The sequence below is a fragment of the Hemicordylus capensis genome, chromosome 1 (assembly GCF_027244095.1).
Source record: "Hemicordylus capensis ecotype Gifberg chromosome 1, rHemCap1.1.pri, whole genome shotgun sequence".
NCBI lineage: Eukaryota > Metazoa > Chordata > Lepidosauria > Squamata > Cordylidae > Hemicordylus > Hemicordylus capensis.
In genome coordinates, this window is record NC_069657.1 from 421,560,315 (window position 1) to 421,585,421 (window position 25,107).

The 25,107-nt window shown below is 43.0% G+C and overlaps 1 protein-coding gene across 10 annotated transcripts in view; it reads right to left on the reverse strand.

Moving 5' to 3' along the window:
• HHAT (hedgehog acyltransferase) overlaps window positions 1–25,107 on the reverse strand; it is a 476,499-nt gene that overhangs the window by 234,111 nt on the left and 217,281 nt on the right. For all 10 annotated transcript variants that reach the window (XM_053310551.1, XM_053310492.1, XM_053310544.1 and 7 more), the window contains one exon: window positions 11,310–11,460. In XM_053310551.1, coding sequence (XP_053166526.1) covers window positions 11,310–11,460 — 151 coding nt within the window. The remainder of the gene's footprint in view (window positions 1–11,309; window positions 11,461–25,107) is intronic.

A 25,107-nucleotide genomic window follows, 5' to 3' on the forward strand; every position in this document is an offset into this window, starting at 1 on the left:
TTCCTTTTCTCTCCCTCTTCCACTCTTTCCTTTCCTTACTTTCTTCTCTGTCCCTCTCCCTCTCTCTCCTTTCCTTCCTTTCTTCCACCTCTTCTCACTCCCATCTTTCTGTTTTCTTTCTCTTTTCCTCTTTTCTTTCTTTAACGGGCTTGCTCTTTGGGGCTGGCTGCTCCTCCCTCCCTTCTTCTTTTTTTTTTTTTTTTGTCCTTCTCCCTCACTCCTTTCTCCTTTTTCTTTCTTCTTCCTTCCTTCATTACTTCTCTCTTTCTTTCGTTTCCTCCCTCCCTCCTTGTTTCTTTTGTCTTTTTCCCTCCCTTCTCTCTCTTTTCTCTCCTTCCTTCTTTCCTTCTTTCTATTGTCCTGTCTCCCTCACTTCTCTCTCTCTCTGTGTCTTTGCCTTCCTCCCTCAGTCCTCCCGATCCCCCCCCGATCCCCCTGCTGCCATCTCTGCCTTCTCCGTAGTCCGCTCTGCGCCCGCCGTTTTTCTCCTCTCTGTGGTCGGCGCTAGAAGGAGGAGGAGCCCGCCTGGGAGTAGCTCTCTCTCGGAGCCGCACGCTTCATCATCAGTCTGACTGCTGCGCTTCCTCCTTTCGGGCGCGCTTTTAGCTCCTCTGGCCGTTGCCTGCTCCCAGGACCTCCATGGCCGGCCATGGTGGGTTCCCTCTCTCCCCGCCACCCACTTCCTCCTCCCAAGCTGCCGCCCATCATCACCCCGCCGGTCCTCTTTCCCCCGCCTGGCTTCACCTCCCGTTCCCTCCGTCTCTGGCGGGGCCGAGGGTGGCTGCCACCAGTGGGCCCAGTCCGCCACCAGCAGGCCAGGCCCAGTCCTCTCCCCGCTGCCGCCATTGGCCCCAGTCACCCTGCAGTGGCCACCACCGCCAGCGGGCTCAGTTCCCCCGCCACCAGCAGGCCCAGTCTCGCGGCCGCTCGGCCGTACCTGCCGCCGCCGCCGCCTCTGCCCTCCCCGATCCCAGCTTCTCCCTCCCCGTAGTTCCTTCTTGGCCCGCTGCTCCCTCAACATGGCCGCCCTGTCCTTGCGGCCGTATCTTTCTCGGACGCTCTGGGCATGTGCTCTGCGCATGCCCAGAACGGCCGAGAAAGACACGGGCAGGGACACGGGATTACACTCAAGGGCTTTATTATAGAGGATGCCAGGTTTCTTATCTGACAGGAGAAGTGTCACGTAAAATTCATCTTCTTGGCTAGAGAAATTCACTAAAAATGGGGGTTGTCAATTTGTTGGACCAATTCAATCGCACTGTCTTCACAAGGTTAGGTTTGACTGAATAGTGCGGTTTTTAGTAACTCTCCCCCGTAGCACAGCTGACAGGAAGACATTGTATTTTGCTCTAAAACACTTCCCTGTGTTTGGGCAAGGTTAATGCCACTAAACAGCCAGCAGGCTCCTGTCCAGAATTTGCAAAACACTCTCTCATGGTCTCCAATGCCATTTTGGAATGCAATGTCCACAAGTCTCTGAATAGATACTTCTTTAAATTGGACCTTCAACCAATAACTTCTATATATTTAATTCTCCTGGGTGAGCCTTGGAATGTGCATCCCGGTGCCCAGCTGATTGGCTGGGCGGCGGAGGCATCTGATTGACTGAGGCGCACCAAGGAGAATTGGTCGCCGGCCAGAGACTGGGGCAGAAGGTGGCGGGGGGGGGGGTTAAGAGGTAGCCGGCCCCAAAGAGCACACAGATGCTCTGTGTGGGGTCGGCTAGTATTATTTATTTTACTACTACTACTACTACTATTTTGATTTCTAAACCCTGTCCCCAAAGGGCTCACAATCTAAAAGAAACATAAGATAGACACCAGCAACAGTCACTGGAGGTACTGTGCTGGGGGTGGATAGGGCCAGTTACTCTTCCCCTGCTAAATAAAGAGATTCACCATGTTAAAAGGTGCCTCTTTGCCAAGTTAGCAGGGGTTAACAACCCCTTTTGTGGTTGACAATCCAGAACACTCTTCTGAGTGAATGGCCACATAAAGTTTAAGCTCTGTAGGATTAGGAAACTATCCTTGACTTCTTGCAACAGAACGCCCTCAGACATTAAAAACAACAAAACCCAGTGCCCCACGGGCTTGTGGGTTTGTTGGCACCCTATGTGTACTACACCACAACCCGCTCTAGGCCACCCTGGTGCCCCCCACATGGAGCTATGGGACTGCTGAAATCCCCATTATTCCCTGTGGGGGGAAAGCTTAAAGGCACTCAAACTTCAGAAATTCTTTTAAAATCACCCATTTCACCAGTTTATTTGAAATCTGGGTGGTAGCAGGCATCCATTGGGGCATTACTACCTGACCCACTCTTCTCGCCCCCGAAACCCCTTTTCTGTCATCAACCTGCCACAAAGACATGCCAACTTCAAAAAAACCACCAAACCCTATGCCCAATTTCTTTGAAATCTGGGTGGTAGCTTCTTGGCACCCATTGGGTACTACCACCCACCACAACCTGCTCTGGGCCACCCTGGTGCCCCCACCCAGGAGTTCTAACTAAGGCTGATGAAATCCCCATTGTTCCCTATGGGAAAAAGCTTAAAGACGTGTGAAATTCAAAAATTCTTTAAAAATCACCCCTTTGCCCAATTTCTTTGAAATTTGGGTGGTAGCTTCCACCCATTGGGCCCTACCACCCACCCCACTCTTTTGCCCCCAGGACCACTTGTTTGCCCTGAATCAATTCAGATTTGGAAAATTCAGGTACAAATCTAATCTGGGATGATTAGGGGGGTGGGGCAGATTCAGACCCAAAACAAATCAAGGGTGATTCAATTCGGGTACAGATTGAATCGAAAAAATTGTTTCGTGTACATTCCTAATGCTAGCACTGGTGCCCAATACTCAGCATTTGACTTAATTAGCTCAGGGAGAACAAGCCCAGGGCCTTACCTACCTTAAGTCAATCTATCAGTTTATTAACTTTGGACACCAACACTTCTGGCCAATCAGGTAGTGTATTCATAATTAGATCAGCTATTTCTAACTCCTCCAGTTGATCCTATAGAGAGTTCTAAAATGCTCTTCCCAAATCTCCACTGGTCTGATTTCCAGGATGTCTGCCAAAACAAGGAGAAATTCCTGTCTTTAACTGAATGAATCAGCAATTGCCAAATCTTCTTTGAGGCCTCCTTTTTATATTTGACAAGGATTTTATATCGTTTTTAAATTCCAATACCCTTGACAGAGTAACTAGCAAGGGGTTTTGCTGGTTCCCTCTTGGCCTCCCAACACAAAGAGGAGAACTGGTCTGAAAGGGAGGAGGATCTGGTCTTGTGGTAGCAAACATGAATTGTTCCCTTAGCTAAGCAGGGTCTGCCATGGTTTGCATTTGAATTGGAGACTACATGTGAGAACTGTAAGATATTCCCCTTAGGGAAGGGGGCTGCTCTGAAGAGAGCATTCATGCAGAAGGTTCTAAGTTCCTTCCGTGGCATCTCCATAGGGCTAAGAGAGACTCCTGTCCATAACCTTGGAGAAGTCGCTGCCAATCTGGGTAGGCAATACTGAGCAAGTTGGACCAATGGTCTGACTTGGTAGAAGGAGTTTTCTATATCCCTACACTCCAAATCAAACCACTCTTGTGATCTAACAATTTGCTTATGGTTATGTCTATCCTGCTCTGGGGCAAAGAATGTCTGAAGCTTGTGAATAAAAAGACAATATTGATTAATAATCTGTTCGTCTGGTTCACCACCTATAAGCAGATTGCTAGAATATCCACAGACATTAGCCATTCTGTTGAGGCCTTAGCACACCTCTCATTCCACCTGACCCCAATCAACCCAGCTTCACCCACCACCACAGTAAGATGGTAAGTCATCCAACCACCATGGGCCAATAGGGAGGACATTTCCCAGGCTTGGAGGGAGATGATCACTGTCTGGGCGAGGCTCCACCTCCATACTGGACTTCCAACCAAGTTCCAGGAAGCAAGCCATAGGCATTCTATCCCAAGCACAGAAGGTGAATTTGGCAGGGTGGTCCCTTACCACTTCCCCATTCAATACACACAGATCTAGCCGACTAGCCAGCTACATCAAGCAGAATCCAACTAGATCGAACCTGCTGTCCTTAACAATCTGTGGGAGAAGGGATCCCTCTTCTACTTCATCCAAGGGGCATCCATTATAATGTGCATATAACAGCATCATTTGGGCGCAGCCTGGTGTTAAAGCCACCTCCTATCAAGACATAGACTGTGGGGTTAGATTCTAAGCATTCTCCAATGTATTTACCTACACTCTCCCACTGTTTAATCTCTGAAAGCCCACAGAGAGGAGTTAAATAGATATTGACCAATAATATTTTGACGTCCTTAAACTGGAGTCAGATCACAAGCACCCAATGGATATGGAAGAGTAAGAGGGAAATCTTAACCTGTAACCCTGGTGAAACCAGCACAGCCAAACCTCCTTTTGGCCTATCTCTTTTCATACTGTGTATTGCACTAACACACTTAATGTAATACCCATCAAGATCCACCTTGTCCATTGCCCAGGTCTTCTGTAGGAGCAATAATCAAATATTTAGCTACACTCAAATCTAAGACACCCATCCTGCTATATTTCACATACTCAAAATTCCATTCTGCAAAACTCAGATCTCTATATTCCATCCTGCAAAATATTCCACCCTGCAAAAATCTAAGATCTTAGACACCCATCCTGCTATATTCCACATACTCAAGGTAATATTGCATGTACTTCTTAGCTGTCAGTCCTGACATAACAATTGCGGTAATTGACTACCCAGCAGGGTTGACTGCCATCTCTGGCTCAGAAAACTTCGCGTTGGTGAATAGTGACGCTGTGCACACATCCATGGGCAACCTCTCTGGTGATTGGTGGCAGGGCTGATGTCTCTCCTCTTCACTAGGTTGTAAGTTAGACTCTAGCTCATCCTCACTGGGTTCCTGGGCACTCTGGTGCCTGATCTCCAAGGATTTCTCTAGATCTAGTTGCTGAAGGGAAATCACTGTGTTTCTCTCCCTCTTCCCTTCCAGTGTGGGATGGGACTCTCTCTTTTCAATTCTCCACCTCATTAGTTAGATCCTTCTCCATAGTGGCTATTAACTCAGTCAGAGGCTAGTGGCCCCAGCAGATCCACCAGGTCTTTCATTGCAGCTAGAAGGACAGAGCGTGATTGCCGGGTTCCTTCTTTCTTCATGTATGATGTTCCCTGGGGAATGTCTGTGTTCTGATAAAGATAGTCCTGGGGATGACCATCTGATGATGGAGATTAAGTTTGCCGATCGCACGATTCAGTCAGTTCCAGCATTTCGAACACTTATGTTTAACTAAGATTATTTCAATAAAAGGCAGTGAAATATTGAATGAAAGGCAGTATAACCTTGAGATTATTTTAATGAGAGGTGGTATAAAAATTTAACAATTAAAAAAACACTCCATCTCAGTCTCCTCCTCACTATCAACAGCATTTTGCTGCTCCAAATAATTCACCTTATGAAGGCCCTCTGCTGATTCCTGTACACTGTCAAATGTTTGTTTTACTTCCAGGAATTTGATGTTTATTCCTGCTTCCACTTTGCAATATGTCTTCAAGGGGTTAACCCTATCTGCTGCTCTGAATGACTGCATCAGCTTCTTGAAGTGGTCAGGGGGCTTCTGTTTAATTGTTTTAACTATCTCTTGTATCGCTGTCAAGGTTGTTTCCATAGCTGTCTTATTACATACTCGCTAGGGCTCGTTTCCTTATTCCTTACTAGCAGTGGCTGTAGGCAGAAATCTTGGAACCTTTAACTCAAATAAATACAAAGCTTGCTTTAAAAGGGCTTCTTTGCAACGTAAGGGGAATAACCAAGCATAATTAAGATTCTTTTAATGTTCCACTCTGAAGTTAACTGTTCAGCCTAAGTCAACCTGGCTAGGATGACACCTCAAAACCTGACACAGGGAGCATATGATCAACCTCTGGTCCACCCATCTCTCATAATTTAAGGTGTTATTCATAATATGTAAGACTAACTGTAATCAGTTAGTCTTACATATTATGAATAACACCTGAGATCTGTACAATCCATGTTGGATTCAAAGTCCTGGCTCTTCTCTTAGGAGGTCTCTGTACCACGGAAATCTCCAGCTGCGGGGGGAGGGGAAGTCCACTGGGTGGGGGTAATCCTCAAATTTGCTTATGAAGGTTTCCTTTCCAAACTAAGGACCTGTCTACATGCCAAAAACTCCCTGTTGCAATACTACAATGAGAGAAAATCTTTTCAACAGTGCTCTTGTGAAATTGTTAGAAGATCCACAAGTGGGCCACTGAGAAAATCCCACAGCTCCAGAGGTTGCAAGCAGTCTAGGTCTGCTTGCACACAAGAGGGTCCAGGAACAGGACAGTGTTAACCACTGTAGCTAGGAGCTTCATGGAGAGACCAGCAGAGGGAAGACGTCAAGCCACAATTCCCTACCCTAGAGTGCCTGGTTCAAACCAGGCACCTCAACACCCCAACCAGCTCCCCTATTGAAGCTCTAGTTTTCCTATGACTCCAGGGCAAGGCAACCAGGGCTCACCTAGTAACATCCTTGCCCTCCTGACTTCTGCATTGATGTCAGCTCAGTCATGTCTCTAAGATAATTCTAATTCCCAAAGTCAACATCCTACATCTTTCTCAAGAATTCAGAATTTCAGTTAATGACTAACCATTCCAAAACCCATTGCTATCTGCAGGACACTACCCAACATAACCATTACACTAGAGAAGCCCCACTTCCTCATGCAGCACACACTATACAAGACATCTTCCACCCTATAAAGAGAGCCATCAGAAACCCCTCCAATTCACTCAACTCCTGAGATCCATCTTGGAGCCTGGGACCCTCCGCTCCACCATCATCTCTCCAGACTCGCTGCTAAGGATCCAAGCGTCACTACCTTCCCTTCAATAGCAGGGAAGGGGCTCCCCTACTTCCTCTGCTCTGGGACCTCTTCTTCTCTCCCTAATTTCCCTTTCTGGAGTGTATGTGTGTTACTGACAAAGATAAGGAAGTTCTCCCAAAAGTTTCTACATGTATGAGCGGGCTCAAGATTGAACTAGTCCGGTTTGAGGGCTCACCCTCAGCTCGAAGTCGAACCGACCCCCTTCAGGCCGATTCGGGGCTTTAAAAAAATAGTAGAACTTACCACCTGTGCACTCTCAAATGGGCCACAGAGACCGGAGGGAGGGCCACAGGGGAAGAGAAGCCACCAGAGACCATAGCAGCACCCCGCAGGGCTGCCAAACCCCTAGGCAGTGGTAAGTTCTACTCATTTTTTAAAAAAATACACTCCTCCTGCCCCGGTTTGGACTTGAGCCAAACCAGGTCCAGGTCTAGTGTGCACAAACACGAATTGGACCCAGTTCAGCTCTTGTCCAGTTCAATTTGAGCTGAACCAGGTTTTCCAGTTTTGTGCACATCCCTAGTTTCTATTGCAGCTATTTTTGTCACCAAAGTTGGGTAGGTTCAGCCAGCTCCTCCCCTTCTGGAACCCCCAGAAGGACACTGGGGCTGTCGACCCCTCAGGAGTTCCTGAGAAACTCAGGAACGCCACTCATGAGCATCATTCCACTCTATTTGTTTATTTATTTCTCTAACTCTCTGGGCAAACAACAAAGCAAACAAACCATCAGAAACGTTAAAACATTAGTTAAAATAAATGACAATAAAAATTAAAACACCAATTAAAACAAAGTAGATGATACAGCAAAAGTTAATACCATTACCTTTACCATTGTATGGCAATGGTCAAGTCAGCATTCAAAGTCCCTGTGAAGGGCACAATCCTAAATCGGGTTCCACTATCCAAACAAGGATTGCCCACTCATAAGTGTGCTCCTTTGAGATATATCAATAGCCTAGGGCAGAAGCTTCAAAACAAGGTTTGATTCCAGCCAGTTTCAGCAGTAAGAAATATTTCTCTCTTGTCCCTCTCATTTATCGGGAGCCCACTCACATGGTCTCCTTTTCTCTGTTCCAGAGGAGGGCCACAACAACTTCAAACTAGCTCATTCTCCTCCCTCTAAACTACATTGATCATGCAGGAAACCATTTATTTCCCTCATTCAACTTTCTGATTCCCAGAAACCTCCTATTATCTGCATAGGCTGACCCCACTGACCTCTTTCCTCCCTGGAGGATGGATCACAGAGGCGCTCAGCCCTTGCATTCCCCTTCCATTGGAGAATTAGCAGCCACTCATCATGTAGTCAAGAAGCCGTTTCCTCCCCTTTTCCCTGGCTTCTCAAACTGACCACCTACTACTATCTCCATTCCCAGTTCCCATTTATAGCAACCATAGACTTACATTTATAGTTATAGCAAAGGTAAAACACTGAACCTGGACACCCTTCTCCATTGTTCTCATTCCACTGTAGTCAAGCCTCTTATTTGTATTCAATAAAGCAACTTTTTATTTGGATTTAAACCTGTGGTTGTGACTTTCTGGGGAAACTGCCTGCTTTATAATTGTGCTTATAAGTCCCACAAACGGGGAGATAGTCCCCCATGTAACAAAGTGCTCATGAAAGCATTAGAAACTCAGCCAGTCCAAAGATAGAGGTCAAACAAATGATAGGGCAATCAAGGGAAAGGTTGGCAAAAAATTGGTTTAGGGTTGGAATAATTAACAGAAGAGCAATTCACAATCTCAAAAGGAGAATTCAATTTAAAAGTTCCATTGTTAGCCACTCTAATTATTCTATGTTGGGGGTTGTCAGTTTTTACCCCCAGTAGGTAAAACAGCAGAGCACTAAGGAATGAGTGTACACTCCCATTACAGAGTAGGTAGCAGAGGATGGTTTAGTTGTTGCAGCTATTTAGAGAAAACACATGGAGATCTTTGTAGAACTAAATACTAAGTATTTGTTGGTTAAGTACACTTGGATAGGAAAGACCTAAACCTAATCTAAAGGACTACATAATGAATAGGTAAGGAGGGAGAGAGATGTTTCCATCTTCTCTCTAGGAGAAAAGGAAGGATTGTGACTCAGCACAGGAAATACCTGTAGAGTCAGATCACGGGTCATAGAGTAGAGACAGGTAGAACAGTTAGGGAGACCCTTACTCGCAGAGACAGGTAGAACAGTTAGGGAGACCCTTACTTGCTATCTCTACTCCCAACGCCCCGAGTGGTCATTAGGATAGTTGGTGCAAAAGGTCGATGCACTGGTACTCCATCTCCAACATTCTATCTAGTCCAGAATTCATTACCTCTCTCCTCCTTTGCAAGTGTACTCGTCACAAAAGAGAAAAACAAACACTCTGGTAAGCAGCTTTCACCCTTTATTACTAGCTCCTACAAAATCTTATCAGAATCAATGGAGACAACACCAAGTTCTTCTAGTCTATTTCTATTTAGATGCTAAGAACGAGAACACCCACTGAAAGTGGAGTTTTAAAAAATGCTAGACCAAAGTAAAGATTCTCCAAGTCAGTAACTTCTAACTGTAGGTTACATGCAAATAAACCTTAAGACCAGGGCTGAGTGAAAGTGCCCCCTTGCCAAAATTTTCCATCCCTTTCATAAGTGGTTAATTGGGGGCTATTTTACTTTGCGTTAAGCACTCCAGAGAACCATCACAATGACTATCTTCCCATTTCCCTGCTGCAGTTGCTTTTGTATTCCTAAATCTCACTTTGGAAGGTTGCAAGGCAAGGAGCGGCACATGGCGAGGAAGGAAGGGTGAGGTACTCCCCACACATTGTTATTATTTATTATTATTTCTTGTTCACACAGTCAGACAGGTGTTATTGACTGGTTTGTTTTATCCAGACATCGAGTCCTTTCCAAGGACCTGGGATGGCTGAATTTTATCATCAATACTGTTGGTTATTATAGATATCGTCGCAAAATATAGGCTGTTCCCAGTAAAGCTGCTTTTTGTAATTGGCTGATGGTGATTTCTGTGGCCCCTATGGTGTTGAGGTGCTCTTCAAGGTATTTGGGAATTGCACCCAGGGCACCAATTACCATTGGGATTATTTTGGTCTTTTTCTGCCACAGCCTTTCAATTTCAATTTGTAGATCTTTGTATTGTTGTTGTTGTTGTTATTACATTTATATCCCACTCTTCCTCCAAGGAGCCCAGAGCGGTGCACTACATACTTGAGTTTCTCCTCACAACAACCCTGTGAAGTAGGTTAGGCTGAGAGAGAAGTGACTGGCCCAGAGTCACCCAGCTAGTATCATGGCTGAATGGGGATTTGAACTCAGGTCTCCCTGGTCCTAGTCCAGCACTCTAACCACTACACCACGCTGGCTCCGCCAACCACTGAGATAATCCGAAGAGGTCCGTCTGCAGTTGCCACCAGTTCATCTCGTGGCTAGTCAGGGACAGGCCTTTTCCATTGCTGCCCCGAGGCTTTGGAATGCACTCCCTGCAGAAATGTGGCTCCCCATTTCTCACAGCTTTTAAAAAGACTCTTAAGACACATATGTTCACCACTGTTCCCTCTAAGGTGTGCATATGCTCACAAGTTTTTTGATGTCCGCTCAGTTCATTTTAGATCCCGCTCCGGATGAATTAGGAAGTCCCCACTCTGAATGCATGTGTGCACACAGTGCCTGGATACTGCTACACAGAACAAAACTCAGTCCGCACAGAGAGGAAGAAAATTAAAGGGACCACTGAGGTTCACCCAACCCTTTTAACTAGAATTGTGGTTTTTAAACTGTTTTAATGTATGTTATGTTTATTGTAAACTGCCCAGAGACAAGAGTTTGGGGAAGTTAAAAATTAATTAGTTAAACCTTCAGGCTAGAAACACAGTCCAAGGTCTCACTGAAATCAACAGACATCTGAGACATCTCTAAAGCAACTTTTTTCCAGTACTGAGCCCATCACTTTTAGTTCTGATCCTATTATCTTCACTACTTTCCCTGTAGGGTTACCTAATCACATATTACTTATCTTCCCTGTATAAGTGCCTTTTTTCACGGGGACAAGAATGAAAAATGGATCATATTTCATAAAGATTTGGGGAGAAAATAATTATCAGATCAGTGGAGCTAAGCAGTTTGGATCCAATTCTAATCATTAAGATGATGAACATCCCAAAGGCAGTCTCCTCTTCATCTTTGCAGCAGGAATAAGCAATTATTAACTGGAAGGACGTTTTTGAAAGATTGTCAAGAGAAACAGTTGGGAAAGAAAACACTATACAATTTAACGATTTTCGGGATTCCCTGTACAAGCAATATAACATACGGCACACAAGCACAATATCATAGTGCCACATCACTAGATAATTAAAAAATAAATAAAACTGCTATAAAAATCAACAATAAATTAAAGCTAACCTCCACATTCCAGAAAAGCTGTACATGGTGCTTACACAGCGAGGTAGGTCAGGAGGCATGAGTCCATCCATACGTATAACAAGGGCAGGAACACCAAAGAGGACAAGGTACTTCACATAAAAAAACAGGACTTGAGCCAATGCCAGGCCACCTAAAAAAATGCATGGGGGAAAATTCATTTCAGTATATTTTAGTACTTACACTTCCCTATCAATGTTCCCTCTAACAGGGATTCCCAGATGTTGTGGACTACAACTCCCAGAATCCCAAGCTGCAGTGGCTTTTGCTTGGGGATTATGGGAGTTGTAGTCAACAACCGCCCTGAGACATTTTTGGAAGGGCGGTATATAAATCAAATAAATAAATAAAATAAAATAAAATAAAATAAACATCTGGGAATCTCTCTTAGAGGGAACACTGTTCCCTGTCCTCCCAAATAAGATCACTATTTCATACCCTCCGGTTTACCAAATTAATATGTAGTGTTCATTTTCCCCCTACATGCACCAGTTCCTGAGACACAGTCTGTGTGGACCACAGCTACTGTGCCTATTAAATAGGTACAATAAAATATGTTTCTTTGGTAGTGGATGGCACGGTTATGCTAATGCATGTTGGAATTCCAGCACTAGTTCACATGTCGCCTGGGCACATAAGTTACCCATGGAGTACAGCTCAGGTGTGAACGTTAGACTCACACACCCACACTTCACTTTGTGTCCTGCTACTACAACAAATATTTATATACCATGTTTCAATCAAAGTTCTCACGGTGGATTACATAGAACAATAAATAAATAGGATGGTTCCCTGTACCAAAAGATTTCACTTAAGGTAAACCTCAGCAACAGTCACTGGAGGGATGTTGTGCTGAGGTTGGATAGGATAGTTGTTCTTCCCTGCTAAATGTTAAGATAATCATCACTTTAAAAAGCTGCCTTTTTGTTCAGAGTAATACAGCCAGTAAGGAGAGCTGGATTCTATCCTTAGCACCTCAAATAGGGCCTTAAAATGTAGGCGTCAGTACTTGTCATGGATTATACATTTGGGGCAGGACATACAAGCCACATTTCCTCATTCTCAACAAAGACTGAATTTGTACAGAATATCATCCTTATTCCTGGATAGCAATCTCTTTCTCTCTGCTTCACAATCCCTTTCCGATAGCTGTGCCCTTACCAACCTATAAAGCTCATGCTTCTCTTGAAGCTGTTCCTTTTTCTCCATCTTCCTCTGAATAATTATCCCAGCCCTTCTTACTTCCAGAGTTAATTATTGTCTATTCTCTTGCAGGACACTTTCAAGGGAAGTTACCTGTGGGAAGTGAACAGAATCAACTATTTCAGTGATTCTGATCACCACAAGAGGCTTACCATGGCCAATACTGAACCTAGGAAGTTGCTGTCAAGACAAGCCCCGAAACAGCTGTCTTTCCTCTCAGTTGATCATCATAACTCACTCTGTCTCTGCCTCAGATACTTGATCTGTGATAAATAGTTCAAGACAGTCTATCATGCCACCAAAGCAAGGTTAATCATAAGCAGAGTTTGCTTAACGTAAAATAATGTTCCCTTTTTTTCCCCATATTAAAAAAGAGCAAGGAAGAGCAACTTGAAATCTTCAATATATTAAAAAAGGCAACAATATTTAAAAATCTGTTCAACCAGTCATGCTAGATTTTGTAGCACAATATGTATAAGAACACATCAGAAGTGACACACTTCCAGAATCTCAAGATGGACCTCCAGGTTTGGATTGGTATAATAAGCAGATATTGATTTTCAGCTCAGCACAAATCAAGACTTATTGATCTGGGAGATAAATATTTACCCCCAAAGGACAATAAATCTTCCTGTCTCCTAAATCCAAAGTCAGTATATGGTATGTTTCATATTATTACAGACATCACTTTGCTTGTCTACCCAAAATTCTCTTGATCTTTTTATATTACGTTTTCTAGAAGATGGACACAACCCCAGAAAGAGAAGCAGACAGAGCAAGGAATTGGCCTTCATTCCAAAGACTTTTATATATATATTTTTGAAGACAACGTATTAATTCATATACAACGTTCCCAATCTTCCAAACCATGGTTTGATGGATCAGGAACATGCCATCGTCTCACACATATTGTCCTCTTCTTGCATGCTCAGATTCCACTTGTTACTTCCTGTTTAGTGCAAGCCATTGTTTGGCATTTTATCAAAACTGACAATGTATGATTTGTGCTTGCCGTCCAAACCAGAATTGCAGATCTGGATCATACTCTGGCTTGCATGGGTAAACCACAGCTTTACAGTTGGTTTGCCAGTCGTGTGCTAAGCAGCAACTGAGTCGGAAGACTCCCTCCTACCCAGCAGCTATACCCAGGTCTTTAAAAAAATAGGAGGAAAAGTCCTCAGAACTAGCTGCTGCTTAGCATATGATCATTGCTGGTACCTCTGACATTGTTTTTAACTCACACACGATCACAAAATGGAAGTGCGCATAGATCCTTAACTAGGGTAGCAGGCTTCTCCTCAGCTCAGTGAAGCTGAAGTAAAGAAGGATGAATAGTGGTAAGAAAAAGCATATGGATAGATAGATAGATAGATAGATAGATAGATAGATAGATAGATAGATATAAACCTATGTGCCACAATAGAACATCATCCTAAATTAAACTGTGGACGATGCAGGTCATTTAATGGTACAAGAGAAAGACATGCTGTTCTGGTAGCTCCAGGTCTTAACACCCACATCAGTTTTGGAGGATGAATACAACTGAAGGAAGCCCGGGGAGTGTGCAGCTGGGGGAGTCAGTCATGTGACTTGCCTCTGGGGTGGCCCCCAAGGTAGTGGGCCCCCAGACAACTGTCTCCCCTTGCCCTATTATAGTTACGCCCCTGTCTCCTACCCTAATTAAGATTGTTTTAACTGCCTTAATGTTTTGTATGAACTTGGGCTTCTGAACACACATTCATTAAATGTAGGCCACAAAAGTCCCATTCACATGTTATGCTTAACACATGTGCAATGGGTGTACAGTGTACACAGATACGGTTGTTGTTGTTGTTATTATTAATTCAATTTCTATACCGCCCTTCCAAAAATGGCTCAGGGCGGTTTACACAGAGAAATAATAAATGAATAATTTATTATTTACACAGATACGGTTATTCACATGATATGCTGAACACAGGTACAGCAGTACACTTCCTATCTATACCATGCATTTGAGAGGCCTGTACTCGGGTTCACTTTCAACATGAACGCAGGTACAGTCATTCACACAAACACTTATACAAGTGTACAAGATATCTGTACACTAGTACCGCGTAATGTCAGAATCAATTTAAAAAGAGGAATGGAAAGACTGCATGTCCAGCTCTTCCCCATTTCCTGTGCCACTACTGTAGGGATGTGCCTGAACCAGTTCAGCACTTCCTTTGGGCGCCCACAGCCAAACCAGGTTGGCAGGACAGGGATCAGTTCCATTAAAAATCAGGTAAGCAGGTCCACCTGCTCCTCTGCCACCCCACCGATTTCCCAGGTTTAGCGCTCGCTTTCCAAAAGTCCACACATGGCTGCAGTGCTGCTCCCGGCAGCCTGTGTGCGGCATCAGCACACACATGGCTGACTCGGGCCAGTCAGAGCCAGCCCGAGAATTAGGCAGTAAATTTGGGTCAACATTAATCAAATTATTGTTTTTAACAATAACAAGCATCAAATTATTTATTTTATTTTTATTATTTATTTATTTATTTGATTGATATAGCCCTTCCAAAATGGCTCAGGGCAGTTCACAATTAAAACAAGCCACTAAAACAATAAAAAGCTAAAACAAATTAAAAACAATATAGCAATTAACAATTTAAAAACATTTTAAAACAGCAATTAAACAATTTACAGTAATTAAAAGCCCCACAACCGGGTTGAAATTTTTAAAAACCCTGGAAAGCCAGGCCAAACAAATACGTTTTAAGGGCTCTCCTGAAGGCTAATAGAGAATTCAGATTACAGATTTCCGCAGGGAGCGCATTCCACAGCCCCGGAGCAGCCATAGAGAAGGCCCGCCTCTGAGTCACCACCAGACGAGCTGGTGGTAACTGGAGATGAACCTCCTCAGATGACTTTAATGTGCGGTGGGGATCACGCAGAAGAAGGCGCTCTCTAAGGTAACTCGGGCCTAAGCCGTTCAGGGCTTTAAAGGTAATCACCAGCACTTTGTATTTTGCCCGGAAACATATCAGCAGCCAGTGCAATTGTTTCAAAATAGGTGTAATAAGGTCTCTCCGGGTTACCCCAGAGACCAATCTGGCTGCCGCATTCTGAACTAATTGAAGTTTCCGAACTACGTACAAAGGCAGCCCCACATAGAGCGCATTATTGTTTTTAACAAATGATTTGTTGTTGTTGTCAACAATTGTTGTAGACTCTGAGAGCATCCCACTGGACTGTATGCCTTAAGCCAGCTCTAGGCTTAGCATCAAGGACAATGACCTATCCGGAAAAATGTGTATTCCTATATCTGAACATACACAGTTGATTTGTGGGCTTAACTGTCAATTTTGTCTCCCCCAGGGTTTCGCTAGTAACGTGTTTACCAGCAATCACAGGTAGTGCTAAATAAACTAGATCTTCAATTTCAACCCGACATATCAGAATGTGGCTGCTGCTGTTGCATAAGAACATTATGCTCACTTGTCTGAATCATGTGTCCCAAATGCCAGTACCAGAAATCCTACCCAATGCTCAAAAGAGAATATTCTGTTTTCTGCTCTGATCAAACAGGAGCAACAAAGTTAAAGATCACCAACTAGGGCTTAGTCGGCTGCTTCATTTATAATACAGCATTAGCAGAAGACAGTGTCCCCTTTGCCACAGCTACACCAGGCCTGCAGCATTGCTAGCTGGAAACAGCTGCTTCTGCCACTAAAATAGATGCTTGCTGATGTTTACGATGTACCATGCTTGTGGCCTCATTCTCCCTCCAACAAAATTTAATCTCCTGACCACAAACTTTTGTTCTTCATTTATTTATTTCAAAATGCACGTCTCATCTTTCTGCAGAAGAAGAAAAAGCCGGCTAGCATCACTTTCATATGCAATCAATACAATTATAAAAATCAATAAAAAGTATAAAGAAATAATAAGCTGCAAATCAGAGCATGTATTACTGCCTTTATGTTATATCATTAAATGCCTTTAAATAAAGAAAAAGGTGTTCCACCCCACCACTATTTCCTTCAAAGGTCTATCTGCCAAGCTGGCTTCCGCAGGGAGGAAAATCCAGACTGATTTCACACAATGCATAGATGGTATCCAAATGCAGGGCCTCCTCATTGAATGCAGCCGATTGAATGAAATGAGGTCGTTCCAGAAGAGAAGTTTGATCAGCATTATCTAGATGCCTCCACTAAAAGTGCATATGACATATGATTTTCTGAGCAATTTCCCCCATATTTCTATTGTTGCTCTAACCTGAATCTAGCCATGAGAGGAAAGAGGAAGGGAATGTTTTGCTGAATTTTAAGCTGTTTTCCCCTTTCAAAATCATTTTAAGTATGTTCTAATGCTGGAGAGGAAGGAATACACTCTGTCCATCACGGTTATAAAACAATAATATTACAATATTATATTTAACCTATAAATCAGTGCTGTGGGGATGAATGGTGTTCACCCTCAGTGTTTTTAAAAAACATCTTAAAACACACCTTTTTAAGGAGGCTTTTTAATGCTCCATTTTTTAATATTTATTTTTATATCTGGTAGGTTCTTTAGCTTTTTTATAATTTTCAGTTTTTAGCCTTTAATTTGAACCTAATAATGATTGTGGTTTTTAATCTGACCTTTTTGTTTAATTTATTTAATTTTATTACTTTTATTGAATCTTGTATCTATCTTATTGCTGTGAGCTGCCCTGAGCAGTAGTGCACTGGAGGGGCAGGATATAAATATTTTAAATAAATAAATAAATAATATATAATGGTCAGTCTTTCACCTTCATTTTTTTTTCTTTTTAAAAGCAGTCCAAATTTGAGTGCATATGCATTCATGATTTCACCTAACTGAAAAAAGAAATTAAACATGTAAAAGAAAGTTGTGAAATTATCCAAGAGCTTGGTGTGTGCACTTGTATGGCTCCAGCCACATCACTGGCACTAACCAATTAAGACTCACAACCACCATACACATAAAAGCAGAACCAACTTTAATTTATCTTCTAAGGAGAAATCCAGGTTTGACTCTGGTTCAGCCTAAAAAGCAAACTGAAAACCTTGCAGAACCAGTTGATCAGGACCCACCAAAAGAAAAAAAGAGGGGTAAAGAACATTTATATGGTGAACAGCAATTATGCTTTAAAACTACAATTGATCCTTAAAATGTTATATCTGTGTGCAGCCTAGGGGTGCAATTCTGTGCATAGGAAGCCACAGGGGTGTAACCATAATAGGGCAAGGGGAGACAGTTGTCTGGGGGCCCACTGCCTTGGAGGTGGGGGCCAGAGGCAAGTCACATGACTGACTCCCCCAGCCGTGCACCCGCCCGGGCTTCCTTCAGTTGTATTCATCCTCTGAAATTGATGTGAGTGTTAAGACCTGGAGCTACCAGAACAGCATGTCTTTCTCTAGTACCATTAAATGTCTTGCATCATCCACAATTTACAAAACCTTTTAAAAAATAATTTAGGATGATGTTCTATTGTGGCACATAGGGTGTGTGTGTGTGTGTGTGTGTGTGTGTGTGTGTGTGTGTGTGTGTGAATTTTACTATGCTTTTTGTTACCACTATTCAGCTTCATTTAAGATTTCTTTACTGAGCTGAGCTGAGCTTCAGTGAGGTGGGGTGGGCCTATTTTAAAATCTTGTCTCAGGGCCAACTCCAATCTTGCTACACCCCTGGGAAGCCGGTTGGTACTAGGGATATGCATGATTTGATCACCAATTTTCAGCACAGCCCAAGCAACTTTAAAAGGGAGGAGAGCCAGTCCATACCTACTCCTCCACTTCTTGCCGCTAATTCCTGCTGCTGCTTTCTGCTCCCCCAGCTGCCGCCACATATTCACAGAGGCCTTGTGCATGGCACCACCAGAGTATGAGGGCAGCTTGGGGGAGCGGCAGTGGAGGCAGAAGCAGAGGAGCAAATATGGACCTCCTCTCCCCCCTTTTAAAGATGCATGTGCTGTGTAGGGATGTGCAATCAGGTTCAGAAATTAACCTGTTCAACATCGAACCAGTTCAGTTCGATGGCTCAATATTGGACCCAACCCCTCCCCGCCTGTTCGGTTTGATGTCAAGCTGAAACACACACACACGACCTGTTCAGGAGGTTCTAAGATTTTTTTAATTTAATTTAATTTTAACAGAAATAGAACTTGCCTCTGCTGCAGAGGCTTCTCCAAGGCCGTGGGAGCAGGGGCTCCACAAGTTCCACCTCCCCCCACTGTACTCCATTATATTCCAAATCTCCCGATTTGGGTGTTCTTTGGCCCGTTTCAGGCTTCACCCCCATGGCGGTGGCCATTTTGGAGGCCATCATACATACCAGAGGCCCATTGGGCATGCACAGTGTCCTCCAAAATGGCCACCGCCACAGGGGTGAGGCCCGGAATGGGCAAAAGACCGCCCAAACCAGGTGATTTGGAATATAATGGAGGATAGCAGAGGAGGGGGAACTTCTGGAGCCACACACACCCTGTGGCCTCAGAGAAGCCCCCCGAGTGGCAGAAGCAAGTTCTATTTCTATTTAAAAAATATATAAACTTGTGAACCACCCAAACCAAGGGGGGGTTCGAGATGCACAAAACCCAACATGCCCAGACTCGAACTGAACCAGGCAACCCAGTTTTGAGCATACCCCTAGTGCTGTGCAACAAATCGGTAATCGAATCACGATTCGTGCACATCCCTAGTTGGAACCAAATATATTAAGAATATACTCCAATCCATAATAGAAGATGGATATATAGATTCACATAATTATTCTGTTGTTCAAAGGTTTCAAGATTCACGTAATGAAAATGATATAATGGAAAAGAGGAACTTTACATGCATCCATTACCACTCATGCTTTCAGTCAAGACCGCCATATATATACAGAAATAAATATAATTAATAAATATACGCAAATATACACAAATTAGATTGTTTGTGTATATATTATAGATATAGATATATGAAACTACATACAGGGGGTGCAACAATTTGCAATAGGAGTCGGCAACATTGTATTATTTATTTTATTTTTCAAATTTGTAGACCACCCCAAACTTCCATCTCTGGGCAGAATCTTGGAGCCAGATGAAATAAGAGAGTTGATATGAGGAATGTATGAGCTAGATCCTCTTTCTCTCCCTCCCACACACCCTCCAATCAGGGTGTCTAGGTATTTATGTCTCAATTTATGTCTCAAACCAGGCCCTCCAGCACCCAGTTCTTCAGCTGCTAAACCTGAAAAGCTCAATTCCAGAGAGAATATATGGTCAGTATCACCCGGCATGAAGACAGATGCAAAGGACTCTTTCAGCGTCTTTGCAATCTCCTTATCCTCCTTAATAATCCCTTTCATGCCCTCATCATATAAGGGTCCAACCACCTCCCTGGAAGGTTTTCTACTTCTGATATATTTAAATAAGTTTTTGTTATTCTACTTGACACTTGTAGCTATATGCTCCTCAAACTCTCTTTTTGCATCCTTTATTGTCACCTTGCATTTCTTTTGCCAGAGTTTATGTTCCTTCCTGTTCTCTTCATTTGGACAGGACTTCCATTTTCTGAAGGACATCTTCTTCCCTTTTATAGCTTCCCTGACTCTACTAGTTAGCCACACTGGCGTCGTCCTGAATTTGGTACCTTTCCTCCTTCTTGGTATACATTCCAATTGAACTTCTAGTACTGTGGTTTTAAATAAGTTCCATGCTTTCTGGAGTGATTTGACCCTCCTGAATTTCCCTTTCAACTTCCTTTTTACCAGTCCCCTCATTTTTTAGAAGTTTCATCTTCTGAAGTTAACACATCTGTCTTGGACTTGCTTGACAATTCTCTACTAGAATATATGCTTAATTGGATCACACTATGGTCTCTATTACCCAATGGTTCTGCAAATCTATTCCTTCAATGGGTCTGCAACTCTGACATCTCGCACCAGGTCCTGGGCACCACTCGGGATTAAGTCCAAGGTCGTCATCTCTCTGATTGGTTCTGCAACTAACTGTTCTAAAGCACAATCATTTAGCATGTCTAGAAATTTGGCCTCTCTTTCATTACCTGAATGTGAATATATCCAGTCTATGTTGAAGTCACCCATTATTACTGCCCTGTCTCTCTTTGACGCCTCTCTTATTTGCTTCTCCAACTCCAGGAAACTTGACCATTGTATTGCATGCAAAGTGCATTCTCCCTGCTTTTCAAGAATAGTCTTTGTATTGCAAGATTTTTTGCTGTGTCAGGAACTCTGGTTTCATTAAAAATGCATGGAATTGAGGGTGGGCCTGTCAGTTTTTCATGCATAGATTTTGCACTGGTGCAGGATTTGCATGACAATGCTGTTTGATCCAAACAAAGACCAACCTTCCTCCTGGACAAGTGCTTGTCCATGCCTCCCTCAGCCTTGCTTCTGTTTGAATCCAGATTTTCCAGGGGCAGGAGAGGCTGCCTGACAATAACACCTGCCCTTCCAGATATTTTGAACCCCCCTTACATATATCATATACAATAAATACCCAAACAGACTGAATTTGCCACAAAATGAGAATTTTAAAAAAACCTTTATCCATTATCTCTCTGGAAATGTAATCTTTTTCATTTTCGACTATCCCTTGTGGCATCAGAACTTCCTCTGCTAAACTCAACAGCCCTCCCCTTATCTGCAGGATACAGATTGGACAAAAGGTTGCAAACATAGCTTCAAGCAGCATTAACCATTTGGATTTAAGTCTTGAAATTTGTTGCATCAACAAGAGAACACAGCCTAGATAAACAGACACTTTCTATCTATGCCTGTGTCCCACCCCCCGCCCCCGATCCACCTCCAGGCTTCAACTACTTAGAATGATAATGGAGCATTATTGTACATGTGTACACCTTCACTACAACCAGATTAAGTTTTCCAGCAAGCTTTTGAATATTCTTTATCAGTCCACTTCTTTATGCCCAAGGTTTAGCACTGAGAAGAAATCTTGACCGAGAACTGGCCCTGGTGAGACTTGCCTCAAAGTAAGCCTTAAGACAGGAGGGGAAAATACAGCATGAGAACATCTTTTTTTTTTTTAAGTGAAAGTCCAGTTCAGGTGCCTTATTCACTATACAAGCAGCCGTGACAGGGCAGGCAGACAGAAGGCCAGGCCTGAGTGGCAGGACCTTGGAGAGCTCTGAGTGAGCAACTTCTTTTGACAATGTTAGTGGACTGAGGCTCTAAACCCCTCCAGACTCAAACCAAGCCTCACAGACTCCACTTCCTTGCCTAGGGAGTATTAAAGGTTCCTGAGCCTTTTGGAAGGGCAGTATAAAAGTTGTAATAATTAAAGGAAGGAAGGAAGGGCCCTCTGCCTGTATCCTTGCTCCCCTATTATTATTTTGGGGAAATCCCTTGGTTTGCCAAGTCAGGGATGAGGTTCACTAATAATTGTTTCATTTTATCCTGCTTTTCTACACCAAGTTATACTCAACCGTGACAAGCAATTTAAAAAATCTTAGAACATTCAACAGCTTATCCATGCCTTCAAATGTTCTAGTTGCATATTTTTATTTTTCAGCAGTCACAGCCTGCTCTCAACCAGCCCTATGGTCTGATGGGTTTTGCCACTACCACCAAGCACTTCTTTATTTTTCCTGGCTTTCCCTACTAAACAGCCCTCAAGACCTCTGTCTCCAATTTATTTTAGGTAGAGTGGTGAGGCATCTAAGTGTGGGGTGGGGAATATAAACAGAGAGACAAGTTTTAAATCCAAAAGTGAAATTTTACTTACGACAAGAATAGTCCAATTCAAACAGTAGGCTTTGGAAAATATTAGATAGGAAAAACAGCTAACATACGAGCACAAAAGGAACAAATAAAATTTGGATAAATGCATCCCATTATCCTATCCCGTTACTCCAGACTGATCCCTAGCCAAAGTTCTCACCAGTCTTTTGATCTGCTTGCTTGCTCGCTCTCCTCAGCAGTAGGCCTCTGTCCCTCTCCTCTCAGCAGTTCTTGGAGTGATCCAGCTCTTGCTGAGTGATTTCAGCTCCGCCTTCCTGGTGAGTTCAAGCTCTCAGTGATTTGCACAGCTAAACCAAGACCATCTCAGTGATTTCAGCAGCTCTAGCGTCTTGGTGATTTCACTCACTTACTACTTTCCCTTCTTATTCCTATAACTCCACCCACCTCTTCTGGAGTTATCCAATCAGGGCTAACAAAAACTGGACAAAAAATAATGTACTCTGGACAGAACAGTTAAAAAGCAACTTTGAACTTATAACCCTTTACAACACAAAATGGGGTACAGGCAACCATTTTAAAACATAAGCAAATACAAAATGGAGAAGTAAATATACACAAAATGGGAGGATTAGGTTCCATCCACATCAGCTAAATAGGGTTTAGAATGTTTTGCCTGTTATATGACTTACAAAAGATCAGTGTCTTTTCTAGTTCATATTTTTGAAGTCTTGAATTGTCCATGTTTTGAGGAGGAACGTCTCATTAAGCATCCTGAATTATATTTGTGTTTCCAGTTTCCAAATGCAGATGCTTAATATTAGTTCACTTTCTTCTTCTTATCTTACAGGATTTTTTAAAAAATAGTCAACAACAGCAGCAAGCAGATTCCTTTGTTAGCATTTTATTAGTATGTAGATGGATGCACAGACACCAATCTATTCAAAAGCAAAACCTGAAAGCTTTAAGGCTGAACTCACAAATTGTCATTTTATCTTCCTTTATTATTAGGCAAGAGCATTTCCCATCTGATCTACACTAAGGATGATTTAAGCTTTGCTTTTTATTTTAACAATAATGAATTCATTTGCAGTAACAATATTTATTGTCGTTTTTAGTGCGCTCTGTTCTTCACATGCATTATTTCAGTAATCCTGCCTTATAACAATCTTCTGATGAAAATAATGTTGAAGCAAAAAGAAGATACATCAACACTGTAAGCATCCTTTATTCAACATGCGTTTTGAGATAACTCTCTTTTCAAGCATGACTGTATCCTCTAGGTCTTGGATTTGAAAGCTGGTGTAGTGGTTAGAAAGTTGGACTAGGACCAAGAAAATCTGGCTCAAAACTTTTTTCAGCCTTGAAGCTCATCAGGTGACCTTGGCCATTTGCCAGTGCAAGCCATTCACAAGACTATCATGGGAGGAAAGGGAAGGAGGAGAATTATCTGGTTGTCTTGAGTGCCACGGAAGAAGGGAAGGATAAAAGTGTAATACATAATTAATGTGGTCTTTGTCAGCTTTAATAAATGTGGTCAGAAAACTCCCTCTGGTAGTAGGTTTCTGTAGTCAAGGCAGTGTCAGGATCAGCCAAGATTCAGGGCCAGAGAAGAGTGACTCCAGCGAGAGGAAGAAGCTACTTCTGAGCAAGAAGCCTTCTCAGCATGTGAACCTATGGACCCATGTCCTCCAGAACCCCTAGAGTAGGATGGGGTGGAGGATGCAGGTGTAGGTTCTGGATTTCTAAGGGTGGGGGTACAAAGAGTAATGGGTCCTCCCCTGGCTGAGTGAGCAGCAGGGTCTCTCTAGGTACATCCTACTCTGGGGGTTTCTGTAGTCAAGGCAGTGTCAGGATCAGCCAAGACTTGGGGCCAGAGAAGAGTGACTCCAGTGGGAGGAAGAAGCTACTTCTGGGCAAGAAGCCTTCTCAGCAGGTGAACCCATGGACCCATGTCCTCCAGAACCCCCAGAGTAGGAGACCCTGCTGCTCACTCAGCCAGGGGACGACCCATTACTCCTTGTACCCCCACCCTTAGAAATCCAGAACCTAGACCTGCATCCTCCACCCCAGCAGAAGCTGCAGCCCCCCAGTTTTACCATTCCTACAGGACCAGAAGCCGAGGCCTTGACAACTCAGCCTCAAGTAGAACCAACCCTAGCTTTACCCCAGGCCCAGGGACAACCTTCAATTTGCCCTACAGAGGCGTATCTAGGGAAAATAACGCCTAGGGCAAGCACTGAAATTGCGCCCCCTGTCCAAACATCTGACACCCATCTTTCAGATAACTTTACCATAATATCAGCTGAAAAATATGAGTCAAGCTCCTTAATCTTTTAATATTTCAAAAACTATTTAGCAGTGGACGCAGCCAGACCAAAAAATGCTGGAAAACTACACATTTCAGTATGCTGGGCCTCATGAAATACCCAAATACTATGTGGAGGTGCACTTGGGAAACTAAACAGAAGTGCCTGTCTAATTCTCTACTATGCATTGTAGCATCACTATTACATAAATTTAAAAAATAAATGGAGAATATGACTTTTCGCAGATACTCTGAAAATAATTAAAGGATATACAGAGTAAACGGTGTCACTGCTTGGAATATATTCTAGTATTTCAGAAAGACAGTTAAAATGAGAGCAAGAGAGCAAGAAACTCCCAGTGGGCCTTAATACTAAGGATTTCACACTGATTCAAAGACAAACTCACCATTAATAGTCATATTATTAAGACATCACACTTAACTCACTTATCATAAGAAGCAAAGTAAGAGCAAATGAATACAATCCTAGCTCATAAGCTTCAGCTCAGTATTCACAAGCCCTGATTCTCTGTACATAGTGCCAAACTAAATATGTGTACAGTGACATATTATATTAATTTTTTAAAA